The sequence below is a fragment of the Bombus flavifrons genome, unplaced genomic scaffold (assembly GCF_040668555.2).
Source record: "Bombus flavifrons isolate JBK064 unplaced genomic scaffold, iyBomFlav1_principal scaffold0116, whole genome shotgun sequence".
Taxonomy (NCBI): domain Eukaryota; kingdom Metazoa; phylum Arthropoda; class Insecta; order Hymenoptera; family Apidae; genus Bombus; species Bombus flavifrons.
In genome coordinates this window covers 1-16,993 of record NW_027184861.1, presented here as the reverse complement: position 1 = coordinate 16,993, position 16,993 = coordinate 1, and the positions used below count along the sequence as shown (strand labels likewise).

General features: G+C 36.4%; 2 protein-coding genes and 1 pseudogene across 3 annotated transcripts; all 3 read left to right on the top strand.

The window, feature by feature from the left end:
• The first annotated feature begins 6,563 nt into the window (after positions 1–6,563).
• LOC138189511 (SURP and G-patch domain-containing protein 1-like) lies at positions 6,564–8,408 on the top strand (annotated as a pseudogene).
• Positions 8,409–9,996: 1,588 nt separating this feature from the next.
• LOC138189510 (uncharacterized) lies at positions 9,997–15,586 on the top strand. Of its 2 annotated transcripts, XM_069131527.1 has the most exons (4): positions 9,997–10,104; positions 10,205–10,307; positions 14,631–14,914; positions 15,366–15,586. In XM_069131527.1, the coding sequence occupies exons 2-4, from the start codon at positions 10,252–10,254 to the stop codon at positions 15,569–15,571; spliced, it is 546 nt and encodes a 181-aa protein (XP_068987628.1). In that variant the 5' UTR covers positions 9,997–10,104; positions 10,205–10,251; the 3' UTR covers positions 15,572–15,586. The 2 variants fall into 2 exon arrangements, 1 of the variants encoding a protein (XP_068987628.1); XR_011176062.1 differs by lacking the exons at positions 9,997–10,104; positions 14,631–14,914; positions 15,366–15,586 and adding an exon at positions 10,454–10,743 and having other exon boundaries at positions 10,113–10,307.
• Positions 15,587–15,649: 63 nt separating this feature from the next.
• LOC138189512 (uncharacterized) lies at positions 15,650–16,987 on the top strand (the record flags this gene model as incomplete). The annotated part of the gene is made up of 3 exons (XM_069131528.1): positions 15,650–15,919; positions 16,059–16,321; positions 16,791–16,987. Coding segments are annotated over exons 1-3 (484 nt in total), but the record flags the coding sequence as incomplete, so codon positions are not given.
• Positions 16,988–16,993: the final 6 nt, after the last annotated feature.

Here is a 16,993-nt window from a genome sequence, read left to right as displayed (position 1 = left end):
TTTTTTTATTTTCTTATTTTGTATTTTACATATTCCATCTTCGTTAGTTGATTGCCGTATATCTTCCTCTTGTTGCTTTTCCTTTATTTTGCTAATTTGTCGTATATAATCCTTCTTATTCTTGATTTATTTGATCGGCTCACGTCTAGTGTAGTTTATTAATCGATATTATTTATTTTATTTTATACTAATTGTTATTGGTTAGGTTTTCGAATCGTACTGTGACATTTCCATCAGTTTACTAATCGATTTTATTTATTTTATTTTATCTTAAGTGTTATTGGTTAAGTTTTCGAATCAAGGTTTATTCTTCGCCGAGTTGTCGAATCATAGGTTATTCTTGCTTAATTGTTAGGTTGTGTAGTAATTTATTAATTAGTTTGTTCAAATCGCGAGTCGGTTATTGGTAGGCTTATTGAATGTTATATACATATTGTAATTTCGACCAATCGCGAAGAGATGCAATCGTGAGGAGAGGCGTCAACGGGAGTCGTAAATTCCCGTTACGATTATAATAATCGACAGCACGAGTAGATCGGTCCCCTGATTTCCGTTAAGATAATAGGGGTGAGAATAGGGGTTTTATTTCCAACACTTAAGTTCCACTGTTGAGTAGATACAATTCCGAGATGACACATTGGCGCACGAAGATAATATAGATGTACAATAGAACAAGGCTGTTATAGTTGAATTTAGTATGTTAATTTACATAGCGTTAGATTTAGATGTTAGACTTCGACGTTGAAAGTTGACCCTTCTAACGGTGTAGAAGCAGTAGTTGACTTTTCTAACGGTGTAGAAGAAGTAGTTGATTTTCCCAGCGGTGTAGGACAAGTGGTTGACTTTCCCTGCGGTGTAGGACAAGTCGTTGACTTTCCCTGCGGTGTAGGACAAGTAAAGTTGGGTGACGATGCTGTGTAGGAGGAAAGCTAGCGATGGGTGTGTCTAGGGCGCGAGACCATCGGATTTGATCATGACATTTTGGACAGGAAAGTGAGGGCAGTATACATTGCTTCTGATTGGCCAAACGAAGGTTGGTGGATTAGGAAGATCTTAGCCGCCCTCGATAGAAAGTTGCTAGTAGGAAGCACCGTACGTGAGAAAAACTAGCTTTCCCTTGTCAAGCCGTAGTAGACAATAGTCGTTAAAAAGTAATAAAAAAAAGATATTTGTTCGGTCTGAAGGACCTTAGCTAGCAAATTACTCGGATTTATGACGGGTCCTTAAGACTATTGAGGGTACGCAGTAAGGATGAGCGGATATCTGGTGTCCGTCTGCCCGCGGTGAATGGCCTGAATACTCCGCATTCGCTGCCAAATACAGCGCGCATCAGCCAGTTAGCGCTATTTCAACTTACGTCCCTCCCATATTCATTGTAATTGCAATTTTGCAGATTCTGTCTTAAATACTCAATTGAACGTTTCATTGGAGATATGTCGGCAATTCGATGCGCGTTTTACATTATATGCATTATGTGCTGTTTACATTATATCAACTCGAGTCGAGGTTAAATCCAATGTTATTGCAGTATGCATATTCAGCATTCAATATTCAATTAAACGCATCTCCGCTGCTATTGGTGGTATGTCGACAATTTCATGCGCGATATACTCCTCATTCGCTGCAAAATACCACGCCTTTCAACCGGTTTGCGCTGTGTCAACTCTGTTCTCTGTCAAATCAAGCGTAATTGCTGATTAGCATATTCTGTATTTAGTGTTCAGTTAAACGTATGTCCGTTTCCATTGGAGATATGTCCACAATTCGATGCGCGTTATAATCCACATTTGCGGCGAAATACAGCGCACTTGCACCTGTATACATTTTGTCAACTCGGGTCGAGGTCAAATCCAATGTTAATGCAGTACTGCATATCCAGGTTTCAATATTCAATTAAACGTACCTCCGCGGCCATTTGTGGTATGTCAAAAATTGGATGCGCGATATACTCCTAACTCGCTGCCAAATACAGCGCACACCAACCGGTTTGCGCAATGTCAGCTCTGTGTCCTGTAAAAAACCATTGTATTTGCAGTTTGGCATATTTTGGCTTAAGTATCCAATTGAACGCCTCTCAGCTGCTATTGGTGATATGTCGACAATTTGATGCGCGTTATACTCCACATTTGGTGCCAAATACAGCGCCCTTGAGCTAGTTTGCGCTATGTCAAATCTGTGCTCTGTCAAATCCAGCGCAATTGCAATTTTGCTGATTCTGCCTTAAATATTGAATTGAACGCTTCCCCGTTTCCATAGGAGATATGTGGACAATTCGGTGAGCGGTCTACTCCAAATTTGCTGCCAAATACAGCGCACATCAACCGGTTTGTGCAATGTCAACTCTGTGTGCTCTGAAATCCATAGTGATTACAGTGTAGCATATTTAGCAGTAAGCATTCATTTGAACGTATCTCCGTTTATATTGGAGATATGTCGACAATTCTATGCGCGTTCTACTCCATATTTGCTGCTAAATACAGCTCGTATCACACGGTTTTTACTATGTCAACCCAGGTTCCTGCGAAATCGTTTGCAATTGCAGTTTTGCATATTTAGGCTTAAGTATTCCAACTAAACGTATCTCCGCTGTTCTTGGTGGTATGTCGACGAACCAATGCGCGTTATACTCCTCATTTGCTGCCAAATACAGCGCGCATCAGCAGGTTTTTGCTATGTCAATTCTGGTCTATCGCCAACTCACTGTCATTGCAGTTCTGCATATTAAGGATTAAGTATTCAATTCAACGTATCTCCGCTGCTATTGGTGGTATGTGGACAATTCGATGAGAGTTGTACTCCTCATTTACTGCCAAATGTAGCGCACGTGCTCCTGTTTACGCTATGTCAACTCTGTTCGATGTCAAATAACAGTGATATTACAGTTCGGCGTATTCAGGCTTGAATATTCATTTGAATGTATCTCGGTTTAATTGCTGATATATCGACAATTTGATGAGCGTATTACTACACATTTCCTGCCATATACAGCGCGCATCAGTCGGTTTTTGCTATATCAACCCCGGTCACTGCCAAATCCTTTGTATTTTCAGTTTTCCACATTTAGGCTTTAGTATTCAATTAAGCGTATCTCCGCTGCTATTGGTGGTATGTCGACAATTCGATGCGGATTATAATCCACATTTGCTGCCAAATACAGCGGTCCTGCTCCTGTTTACATTATGTCAACTCGGGTCGAGGTCAAATCCAATGTTATTGCAGTACTGCATATGCAGGCTTCAAAATCCATTTGGACGTATTTCCGATACTATTACTGATATGTCTATAATTCGATGCGCGTTATAATCCACAATTTCTACTAAATACAGCACACATCATCTGGTTTACGCTATATCGACTCTATTCCCTGTCAAATTTAGCGTAGTTACTGCTTTACAGATTCTGTCTTAAATATTCAAATCAACATATCTCCGCTTCTATTTCAGATATGTCGACAATTCGATGTGTGTTATGCTGCATATTTGCTGCCAAATACTGCGTACATCGGCCGGTTTACGCTATGTCAACTCCGGTCCCGTCCAAATCCAATGTATATGCAGTTGATCATATTTTGGCTGAAATATTCAATTCACCGCAATTAGAGGTATGTCGGCAATCCGAAGCGCATTATACTCTTCATGCTCTTGAACGCCTTCAGGTATTTCGTCTGTCAGCTATTTGTACTTTCTAAATAGCCCATAGATACGTTAATAATTTCTTATAAGTGTCTACAAGACAGATCAATTATTGTATTCAGAAAGGTGTTGTTCCATTTGGAGGAATGCGGTTGATCTTTTTTCGTTGCTGAACAATTTCTGCGACACATCCGTCAAGATAGGTTTTCGCGTGTTTAGGACAGATGTCGTACTTTTAGTCGAAAGTGATTCCACGCTGTGTCAGTGGAAGCTAAATCGATTAAATTGCCGCTCTTAACGTTCAAAATACAGGAAGGATTTGTTAATATGGATAACGTGGCTGAAACATCTCAAGGCAAATTTTTTAATTGTTAATGAAAAGCTTCGTAATTCAAGCACATTTGTATATACCATTTACTCGCCTTCTCTTATTTCATGTTCGTGTTAACCTCAAGATATAGAATCAGTATAAAAGAAAGAGTAACACTTATCTTGGAGCTGAGTGGAGTAAAGAAAGGTTAATCGAAGGATTGTGACGAATAAAAGCTGAATAAAGCGGCAAACCTGATGCGGTGCGATATTGGAATTCCAATATTATGTATTAGAATTCTAGGACGGTGACATCGAACTAACAATACTGCGAAAATTCGATTATAACCTGGGAGCAAGCGTGCATAATCATTTTCTCTGTCTATGATTGTATTACATCTGTTAATAATAATATAATATGCAATTTCTTGTTCATCTCTTTATCTCGTCAGATCTCGTAGGGGAAGAAAATGAAAATAGTCTACGCGTTGTAGACCCATTCTTAAACTATAGCAACGTAACTATCTCCCGTTCAAAATCTGGCCAAAATCTCCGAAGATTGGCTCTTGGCGGAGCAACGTCGCGACCCCCAAATCACCGAAATCGTTGATAAGTTGCGGAACGACGAGCTTGCGGACGACGTCGCGAATACGTACGAATTACGATCCGGCACCCTGTACCGTAAGATACAAAGGAGAGGCAGAACTCTCTGCTTGCCCATTGTCCCAAGAGGCTTTAGGTGGTCCGTGATCAACCATGTGCACCAGTCAATTATGCACTTAGGATGGGATAAAACGCTCGAGAAACTGTACGAGTATTATTGGTTCGAGGGAATGGCGAAATACGTTCGCAAATTCGTTGAGAACTGTCATGCTTGTCGAGTTTCGAAGGCTAGTTCAGGTAAAATACAAGCTGAATTACATCCTATACCTAAGACCAGCATACCCTGGCATACAGTTCACGTGGACATAACGGACAAACTAAGCGGTAAAAGTGATTCGAAAGAATATGTCATTGTTTTGGTCGACGTCTTCATTAAATTCGTATATCTGCATCATACTCGTAAAATAGATTCCCTTAGTATCGTTAAAACACTTAAGTATACTATATTTTTATTCGGGAGTCCTCGCTGGATAATAGCGGACGTCGTCGTCCATCTGTGATGATGTCCGCTCCACCACCAGTTCACAATGTTGCCTCGAATATGAATTCAATTCCAGCGCCCAATTTTAATATTCCACCTCCGAATGTACCACCCCCTTCCTTAATTCCAAACGCCAGACCGCCGCTTTCTTTAATGTCGACCAGTTACCCTCTTCCTAATCAAGTCGCTCAGGTACCTATGGGACCACCTAATGTACAAGTGCCACCACCAGTGAGGCCATTGACTGATCTACAAGCCTCTGAACAGCTAGGTACGATATGTCGATTATTTTCATTTATTTCTTCGTTTCGGCGTATCGCCGCATGTTTATATTTACGAAGAACAAGTTATTTCTTGTAAAATGGATTACTTGTTCGCGCAGTCCAGAATATGTAAGTGTGCGTGCGTATGCGTATGCGCGCGCGCGATACGCCGAATACAAGACGCGTGGGCGAATACGAAACTTGCAAAAAGCAAATTCGTGCTGATCATTCGTGTAGACGAATACGTGTTCTACACTACAGAAACAAAAACAAAATCCAGAGCTTTTAGCGTTGTTACGCATGTCTGACAAAGGCTTCTAAGTGTGTCCCCTAGAGGCTGAGCAGCTGGCACGCATCGTCACTGACTGTGGGGATGAAATCAAATAAGAAGCACGAGAGAAGAATGCCCAAGATCCTAAATTATGGTAACTACTGTCCTCTCTGGTCCCCCATCTATAGTGTCTTTATACGTGTAGCGTTTGCACATATCACATTTTCTTTATTTCACCTTACGTATCGTTCGTTCGTCTTTTTTGTACAACATTGCTCTATTTCAAGCACTAGATACAGCATCTAGGTGTAATGTATTACAATGCTTGCTTTGTCTGTATCACTTCTCCGTTCTCTACTTCCTTTTTAATCAAATAGCGAAATCTTACCGATAATATTTGATAATAACGATACGTGAAATTGTAATTAAAATTTGACCAATAAGTTTTCTAATCATACATATATCGTGCGTCCAAAACGTGAATGTCTATCTTCATTTCTTATTTACAATTATTTATAATTACTATTTTATCCTCTGTAAAACAACATACGTTAGAGTATGTTCCCCTAATTAGTTTATAAAATATTCCTTTTATAAAACAAAGACAATACCTAAATTCTTCAATGTAATTGACGAATCAAAGGCGTGACATATTGGACGAACATACGAATATACGAGCTGTTTTCTTATAAAACACCTGTTATCTTCTATTCTTTCTTCTTATTCTTTTTTTTCTTTTATTTTTTCCCTCTTTATTGTGTCTCTTTTAATCTAAAGGAATTTAATTTAGGAGACTATGTTACTCGTCAGAAGTTTTAAGTTTTGTTTTAATCAAGGATTCTGCACCAAAAGCAAAGTGCAGCCTATATGCAGTACAGGGGATTGGCAAAATTTCGCACCGAAAAATCCGTTAAGGAAAATAAAAACACCGGCGCGAAACTCTATTGTCCGGAAGAAGCTCTCAGCGATAATGACGATAGCGATCAAGGTCCTACCTCTAACAAGCATGTTTCACCACAAGGTATATATAATGTATATTTATTTTTGCATCGTGTCATCATCTACCATTATTGATTATAATTATTTGTACATTAAACAGAAAAGAAACGAGAGAGAGAGCGATAACAATTCTACAGATCGATCAAAGGAAGACAACAAGGAAGAACGTAAACGAAAAAGACGTAGCCGATGGGGTGATCCAGATAATAAGGTGCCTGTAGCAGAAATGAACACGTAATTAACCAGCCATAATGAACAGCAAAGTAGTAGTGGCTTTTCACAGCCAGGTATCGCGATTCCTGGACAAATTGGACAACCGGCTGTTATAATTCCATCACCAAAAGTGCAACGTACGGAAACAAAGAACCCTATGTTAACTAAAATATCAAGGAACGATCCAGCCTTGATACAATATGCACGACAAACTTTGGGGACGTTAGATCTCACTGAAGAGCAAAGGAAAAAAGCCGAAGATCATTACAAGGTGACAAGATTGTTTATTTTAAAATTGTTTTATTTCAAGCGTTCATTTAAGATTTAAGATTAAGATCGAGCTTAGTACTTTGTTAATTCAACTATGTGTAATTTCTGCCAACTCACTCACCGTTTATTCTAACCTTCATTCAGATAAATCTTCTCTACCAAAACTTATTAAGAAAAAGAGAAGAAGTAAGACGTTTAGAAGCACAGGGTAAGCACAAATACGAATACGACAGTGACGAAGAGACGGAAGGTGGTACTTGGGAACACAAACTCAAATCTGCCGAAATGGAGGCTACTCAAATGTGGGCTGAAGAATTGACGGCCCAAGCAGAAGGAAAGCATCATATTGGTGATATCTTGCCACCGGATGAACTTAAAAAATTTATGGAACAATATAACGCAGTTAATCAAGGGAAGGAACCTGACCTTAGCGATTACAAGGAGTACAAACTAAAAGAAGATAACATCGGTACGCAGCCTGCCTTTCTTTGCGCGTCCATGTATTTACATATATTAAAATATATATGTATCTTTTTGTCAGTAAGTTATGTTTGACAACCAAATTAACGAAGTTTGCAATTCTTTAGGATTTCACATGCTACAAAAACTTGGTTGGAGCGAAGGACAAGGATTAGGTAGCGAAGGCAATGGTCGCATCGAACCTATTAATAAGTAAGTAGTTCCTGACTGATTGTACTTATTATATTCGCGTTAATTTCACATATAAACATATAATACATGTGAATTATTTTTATGATAGAAGTTTACCGTATTATTGAATTTCCTTAGCATTTTATTTGATCTATCTGTGACCATTTCCTACTTCATTTATTAATACCAATATCTTCGATGTTGTACCGACATTTCTCATTTTTCTATAGAGCAACCAATAGATTCGACAGTGCTGGTTTAGGTTCCGAAAGACCGGATGGTGTATCCAGGGACGACGATGAATTCGATGCCTACAGAAAGAGAATGATGCTTGCCTACAGATTTAGGCCTAATCCTTTGGTAATTTTGTCAAATATCTAAAAAATTTCGCAATACCAAAGTTATGTTTCATATACTTAACCACTAATCAAATGTTTATTTTTCTTCCTTTTATTTTTAGAACAATCCTCGAAGACCTTATTATTGAGAAGAAGGTGACATTAGTAGATCGTATTCGAGGTATTATATATCGTGATGTTCCATTTAGTTGGGAGATAAATTGTCATTATTTTGTATATTTGACATACTATACTGAACGTACAGATTACAGTTACAGTTATAGTGACATAATAAATGAAATCCCAATCTTGTTTCTATTTCTATAGATGTTTACTCTGTTTTTCTTATTGTATGTATGTACGATTATGAATGCTCATTAGAATTATTAAATGAAATATGAACTGTGAATGTTTTGTTACATATATTATTTGTACGTAGGTTTCATATTTGATGCACCGTGCGATATGTATTAGATTGTAATAGCATCGATTAAGTACAGAGTAGACGTAACATAATTATATGGGACTTCGTGTCTCACAAATTCCAACTGAATACCAACTTCAAAAAAATTAGAGTATTTCCTATTACATTGGACAAGCGTGCTTAAGCGCTTCTACATTGATCGATCTGATTGATACATTGCCCTAACATAGGGAATATATCACGCCTCACAGGTCACATGGTCTCCCAAACATGGGACACGTAAAAACAGCGACAGGTATCAGCTCTATCCTGTATTCAGTCCGTGACAAAGCATTCCGGTTAATTTGTGTCGATAAGTGAAACAATTTTACCGATCTACATACATACATATATGACGATACCTATGTATACTTGAATTTATAATGTACTCTTCCCTTTCCCCTCTGCTTTCTTCCTCTCTTCATTTTTATACTACGATCTACCTCATTGCCAGTCTGTCGGTTTACTAATTTTCTTGTACATCTTCTTTCCGATCGTATCTTGTTACTTTTTCCTTTATCGCATTTACCGAATTACTGTATTGCATTCTTTTTTTCGATTTTGATTAGATTCGTTATTTAATCTTTTCCATTTCTTCATTCTCGTCGTTGTCGTTGGAATTTTAATGCATATTTCACATCGATGCGCCCTGATAATCATGGAATGCACATTTCACAGTAATACCGAGTATGCCTGTTCTCGTTTCTTGATCAACAATTGTATCGACGTCTCGATCAAGGTGAAAAGTCTGACACGTTCTCTTAGAATGTAAGATCATGACATTCTCGAAATATTTCACACAAGTTCTCTTAGATTCGGAAAATAATGTTTTGATTTGTTTGTAATTTCACACGAAGAGTATAGATACGAGATAGAAGCTCAGCTATAAATAACTGACGACATTTATCTTATTTAAAAGCAATTTTCACCTTTGAATTAGCTCACCTTAATAATAGTTATTTCCTTAATCTTCATTTTACGTTTAAGTTATGTAATTTTAATCCTCGTTCCAACTGCGCTCTGACACATTTTAATTAAAAGATAAATAATGATTTATAAAAAGATGATTTATAATCATTACGAAGAAAATGAAAGTTATCAATACGTTAGATGCAAATATATTAAATATTAGATAGATATCGATGCGATATAGATATGTATTTACAAATTAATATATCATACGCAGGTAATGTTCGGTTTATTCCTGTTTATTTTTCAATCAACTGTAATCGATATTGTCAGAAAGTCAAAAGTAGGAGTAAAATGGCTGTTGGAACTGTTGAAAGTTTGGAAGCATGAAGAACGGCAGCAGTAAGAATTAAAATAGTATTTATGGTGTATGTAGTAGTAGCATAGAATGACGGAATATCTCGTACTATAGATGCACTCAAATAAGCGAAGGGGCAAGACAAGGATGGGGACTGACAGTCGTATTCGCGTATGGTCACATACATGTATGTCTTCGTTTTATAAGTGACGTCATCTTGTTCCTGCGATAGGAACTTCTCCTGGTGACGCTGGCAACGACATCAGTCAAGAAGGGGTAGAGTGGTAGGTAGGGTGAGAAAGAGAAGGGCAACGCAAAGGAAGGGGAAGAAGAAGTTGCAACGAAACGGAACAGTACGAATTCAAACGGATCGAACCGTTTCAGATCGGATCATAGCCTTACAGAGGGAAAGGACGGAAAAAGACCACAGAATGGTCGGTAGATCAGTGGGGAGAGGTACAAGCACTCTTTCAAAGCGGACACGTATGTACGTGAAAGTAACTCTTACTATTTAGCGGCGATCGGGAACTTGTTGGTGCTTTATGGTGTCGGCAGTCTGGTTGTTTGTATCGAATTTAAAATACGGTGCGCATAATTGCGTATTACTGTTGTATATTTTGCTCGTTATTTCAGGAGACGTACGAACAATAAAGTGAAAAACATTAGAATAAGGAAGGGTGATGCACAATCGTATATGACATAGAGTTTATCTATGTTTCAATTTATATCGAACTTATATATCTAGGAAGAAGAGAAGAACGGATAGATCATCGAACTTGGAAGAAAACGGAACAGGTGTCATACACAACATTCATTGCGAAGTGCGCGTAATCATCGAGATTCAAAAGAATTAAATAATGGTTCTGATTTTGTCTGTGGAACAGTTGCGCACATATAAATACAACAAATTGATACGGTCTTTTGTCTTTCTTTTTTAAGTCGTTTCTAAGAGACTATACTAATTACTCATTTACCGTGTGTGTGTGTGTGTGTCTTCATCAAGGGAATGTCAATGTTCGTAATGACAACGGTCGTATATATTTCGATCAAGGCGAACGAATATTAAAAGTAGAGCGAAACCAACAGAACAAGTAATGATTTTGCTACAAAGAGAAAAATGAGAAAAATATAGGATTCGCTTAAGTTCATCATCTCATCTTATCCTTGATGCGTATACGGTGATCAAAGTGTTATATCGAAGAGGATCGGGATAAACTCCGCTGTGATCACCTTGAACATTCGTTATGATAACGAATTGTTATGAAACAATTTAAAATTGGTAATGGCGAAAGAAAGATCTTTTCCTGTTTGTTGCAACTTGTAATAGTCGTGTTTTCTTTGCCGAGTGTTTCGTGATTTGTGCTTCGATCAAATTGGTTTTGTTCCAGTCGAAAAGAACATTTACATTCTCGCGTATATATCTTCACTTAGAAACATTATCGTTGGTGAATTTACTTATTGCTTTGTACATATATATAAGCGTTGAGAATGAATGGATGTTCGGCTTAAAAAGAAGAAGAAGAAGAACTTGCATGCGAACAACTAACCGAACATTAAGTGATCTTCGTCGGGAGTGCCGTGGGTACGTGAATTTTTAAAATCGCGTATTTTTCTTCGTTCCGTTCTTTATTTCTGCCGTTCTCTCTTTCTTTTTCTTCTGTTCCTTCTTCTTCTTCAATCTTACGGAAGTTATCAGTTGTGGAATGTCGTCCGTTGTAAGCGCTCGTTGTAATTCCGCTTCCACCTTTCAATAGTCGTTGTTAGTTTTTGTTCGTTGGTTTCGCTGCGGAGTACTTTTACACTAGAGTAATTTCGATAATATTCATGCCCATTTTCGTTATAAGCTGGTTAAAAATGTGGATCAAGTAAAACAATTATACAGTTATAGCTTAATAAATTAAATTAAAACATGCGTTCTATCATGTATGTTTATATTGTAACCTTTCTTTCTCTCTTTTTTTTTTGCAACGTCATGGACCTTATATGATACAATTGTATTTGAAAGAATAACGACATTTTCTGTTTTCTATGAATCGAAGGACCGATATCTATAATAATTACGCTTATGGTATCAATTATTCTTATTGAGACTTATTTAAGAGGAGCACTCGTGAAAGAACAAGGTCTTATTATTATTTAAGGTAACATTATATAACGATGTCGGCATAATAATTGAAACAACAGAAATATCAGCGATTAAAATTACGCGATACGTTTGAGATGATAGAATTTTATAATAGACAACTTCATTTACATATAGATAAAGTATAAGATATTAATCTGACAATTTGATAATTAGAAGGAAAGTAAAGAGAACGATTTTTTTTGGCTTAGGAACACGAGACCTGTTTATTATTATAATTTGTATAATCATACGTACATACTATACTTGTAGATGAATCGGCAATAGCTGGAACGAAGTAGAAATTAATAGAATAAAATTACGTTTTAAATTTCATTCTTCAGTTAGAATCGTTCAAGTATATGTGAAGAAATCAGTCAGAAGTAAATCTCGTCAGCACCAAATACATACTTGTATAAATATTTGTTTCTCATTCAGCCAATCGTAACTACGACAGTAGACATAGTCGATCATCGATCGCATTTAAGCAATACCAACCTCAGCTGCCTATACAGTTGATCGAATTGTGAACCATTTTTCAAACAATCAGTCGACGATACGTCGAGCATGTCGCACTGCAGCAGCAGTATCGTCGTGTTTGTAAAGATCTCTCGATTAAAAATTTTACATAAAGTTTATCTAACAACTGGGTTTGATGGATGTGACCTTTGAGGATACTTTGTTTTATCGCTCCTCGATGAATCTGGCATTAATGATTGTAATATCGTAATTCTAAAGAATTAAAAGAGATATCTCAACTTTTTATATTGTAAAAATAAAATAACTTTGCCCGAAAGAAGCTGATAAGTATCATAAAGTATTTTTATTATCGGAAAGGGTAAAGTAAACATAAGTTAACTTCACAAACTTTTCTATTATATATTCTATTATATATTCTATTATTCATTCTATTATATATTCTTATGATCATGAAAGGTTTCGTCTCATCATATCAAATCAATTAAATAGGATTTAAAAAGTATTCCTTACTAATAATTCTTATTAATCACTTGTCATTAATTTTTTTAATTCATTTTTACGTAGGAATAATCTCATTATAGCACGTAGGACTATCAAACTTGCAACGAGCGGGCGTTTCAATTACAAGGCTACAGGGTCTCGGCCGATTGCTCTTATGTGCAATGTGTAATTTTAATAATAATTGTAGATGTTCATCAATTTGAAGAAAAAAAGGAACAAAATTTCGATTTATCCGTATTTTAAGCACAGGTGTACAACGTCAACGTAAACTGTAATTTACATGAAAATATTTAGAAGATTTAGAATATTAGCGAAAAAGTAACAGATTCTAATATATTATTTAAACAATTCACTATTTCAGTCGCCAAGAATATGTTAGCGTTCATCCGGAGTATTCATCCACCAGTGAACTGGTGTAAATACTCTCCGTTTTTCGTTGTTCACTTTCACTGTGGAGGAATCATCTATCCAGCGATCCTGCAACGCGAAACAGTACAAGTTTGGCTTTATCTATGCGAGAGCCATAAACTCGCATACATACGTATAGGTAATATCATCTTGCCCGGTACACAAAGCTGCCAGCAACCTAACCGATACCAAGATAAAAGGTAGCAAAGGTATTTTTACGAATATGTACATATCTCGAAAGCTACAGCCGAGCAGGGCCCCAAACATACGTAGGAAAAAGTTGTTCAAAATCATGATCCTGACAATAATATATTTGAAAATCATTGAAACTGGTAAACGTAGATCTCCTCGTTCGAATAATTAATAATTAGGATATTTTCCTACTCTCCTTACAAGGTATATTTATCGTATCTGTATATTTAGTAAAAGCGAGTGAGCAAATATTTGCGAGTCATTTTCTTTCTGTATATATTTTACTATAATTCTACATTCTATAATCATTGCATGTTACATACTATATTTATATATAATTATTATTATAAATTACATTTTTATTCGACGAATAAAGCCAGAGTAAACCAGAGAATACACACACGAATACGAATACGAATACGAATATCGCGTGTGCGTTACGAAAAGAGAATAAATGATAAAATTTACGAAAATATGTTGTAATTCTTAATAATGTATATGTATGTTAATTATTTAAGTATGTTGATTATCGTTCAGTAGTCGTGTACATGTGGTAAAAGTAATGACAACAATGCCGTTATATTTTACATTTCATACAATTACATACAAATTCTACAAATTTAGGCATTACACTATAAAGTTTACAGATTTGTAAGATTCGAAAGGACCGTAATAACCATGGAGAGTACGACTGTTGACCTACCTATGGATTGCGTAAAATTACAGTTTACATCGTAACGAGAGAAAGGATACATCTGTGCAAGTTGTTTCAGATTCAGCTTTATCTTAGATCCGATACTATTTTATATAAGATAGAGCAACATTTTCCTCATTTATAGCAATGATGTATCGATTATCAATATCGTTTAATTTATTTAAAGAAGATGAATTAATTTTGTAGCTTTTTATAATAACTAATATTAATCAAATTTGATAATTTGTTCATATTTTGAAATTTCTATTAATTGTTGAGATAGTTAAGATGTAACGAATCAATGGATGAACATTCTTACTTTTGCATTACTCCAGTGAAATGAAAATTTCTTAATTGAAATTAAAACGAATTTCATTCTTTGATCGTAATACTTTTCGGTACTTTTTTTTCAGAGAGCAATACCTCTTTAACGTTTTCGAGGTTATAGTTTCGACTTTGGAATCAAAATTAAAGCGCATTGAAAATTTGGACAAAGCGGTGGAACACTTGATGAGAAGAGTGGAAGCTTTGGATTCACGCGTGAATGATAATATCGATAAAACCGATGCAGTTATTACAAAGCTACGAACATTAGATCTAAAACTTTTCAATTCTCATCAAATTGAATTTTCTTCAACTGAATCTGCATACTCGACAAAAAGGAGCGATGATAAAAACGACAGTGAAATCAGAAGCGGTACGTATGTATGTATGTACATAAAATGCTAATACGTAAAAACAGAAATTCGTTAACAGACGTATCTATAGAAGAAGAAAAGAAAAAAAAAAAAATATTGGACTGATCGACTCGGTTAGAACAAACATGGATCGCAACTACAAATTGTCGTTTGAATTGTATTACATTTACAGCCGGTTTTCTTTTATCTATATCGTTTACTTAACAATTGTATTTACGTGTAGTTTATAGGTACCTACCTATATATACCTATTGTATAGGTATATACCTACATATGTACACACGTATACAAGCCTGCTTTCCCTGTATTTCCCCCCTCCCCTTTTTTCGTTCTCTTTGTCTCTTTTCCATACTTTTATCTTTTTACTGATGCTTCTTCTTCTTTTCTTTCTACGGTTGCCATTCGCTGTTCAAGTTTATCGTATAAATTGGCATTTATTTGGCAAAACAGGTCCGAAATTACAAGCAATCCATCAGAAGCGAGAAAATACATCATCATCCGATTTCACTCTTGGTGAAAAATTATTGTCACTTGATCAAAAGGTATCGGATATAGATAATAAATTGATCGATTTGAAACATCAATTGGATAATAACTTGTTACAAAATGACGACATAAATGCCGAAGCCAGCCAAAAAAAGCCAGTCAATGTATGAGCGTAATCGAAATCACTAAAGCGATGAGTAATGAAGTAATAAATCACATTACGATCGGGATAGAAAATTTAAGGCAAGCGACAAACAATATGGACAGAAAGTTACAGTTTCACGTAAACTTGGTTTCCGATCGTTTGGGAACTATTTACAACATGATGAGTGACGTGCACGATGCGATATTAGTGAGAGGAAGTACGAACGGTCGACCGGCGTTCAACGTTACAACAACAACAACGACAACTACCGAGCCGCCACCACCAAGGCAGAGTAAAATCGATCGACTCGTCGAACAAATATATCCAATTGTTGACTGTATCGGAGAAAATGGATGAAGTCTGGAACGTCGTGGTAAGCTGAGAAGATGTGGCTAAATTGTTAATTTCACTGTTTACCTGCCGTGTTAATCACGTTGTATGACCGCATGCACAATTTTACATGTCCACTTGACGGCATTCCATATAGATAGGTATTATACTTTTTTCAACAGGTTGGCACGAAAAGTTCCGTGGACGATCTCTTGCCAAAATCCGATGAATTACTTACACAAACGCAAAGACAAGAAAGAGCGATCAGTGAAATTCATGCGGATTTAAGATCGAAAACGAATAAGATTATCGAAAATTTAGAAGGAGTGGAGAATAGACTTCGAAAGCAGGAGGACGATGTAGCTAGCCTTGCTCAGCGTCCAATACCTGCGGAATTGCTGCTAGATCCCACGATCGATCGCCTTGTCGAATACGACTCCAATAGGTTAGTTTTCCTTCTTTGATACTTTATTCGCTTGCTTTTATTATCATACACCATGTTACGAAATAATATAGAAACCAAAGGCATTTACGACGTTGTCAGTTCCATTCCATTTTTCGAGAAATAATCTTTTCTCTCTAATAATAACAGACAATGTACATACGTATTTCTATCTTTATCTGTTTGCTTTGTTCCGTTCGATGAAAAGAAATCTTTCGTTTCGTGTAATGTGAAAGAATCGTATTTCGAATTGATTGCATCTGTTGTTAGTAAATATTCCAATATATTATTATACATAGGTATATGATGCGTGAAAGAACGATGTAAAAGAATATTAGTAAATAAATAAATAAATAAATATGTAGAAAGTGTAGCGACAATATACTACGTTCAACTAACGAAACACCATTATTACATTGCTATGTAATTAATTATTATGTTTCATGTAGAACGAATTTCTTTCGATTCACAGATACGTTGAACTCTCTGATGACATTGCAGTTGAAACAACCGTTTCACCGGTCAATCCGACTACCATTGTTTCGTCTGTGTCGATGTCCATGTCTTCCTCGACCTCGTCGAACGCCGTATCGATCAATAATTTCATTAATTCAAGCAATATAGCTGGTTCCACTAATTTCTCCAACTCGACAGCCAATCCTTCAATAGGCCCCC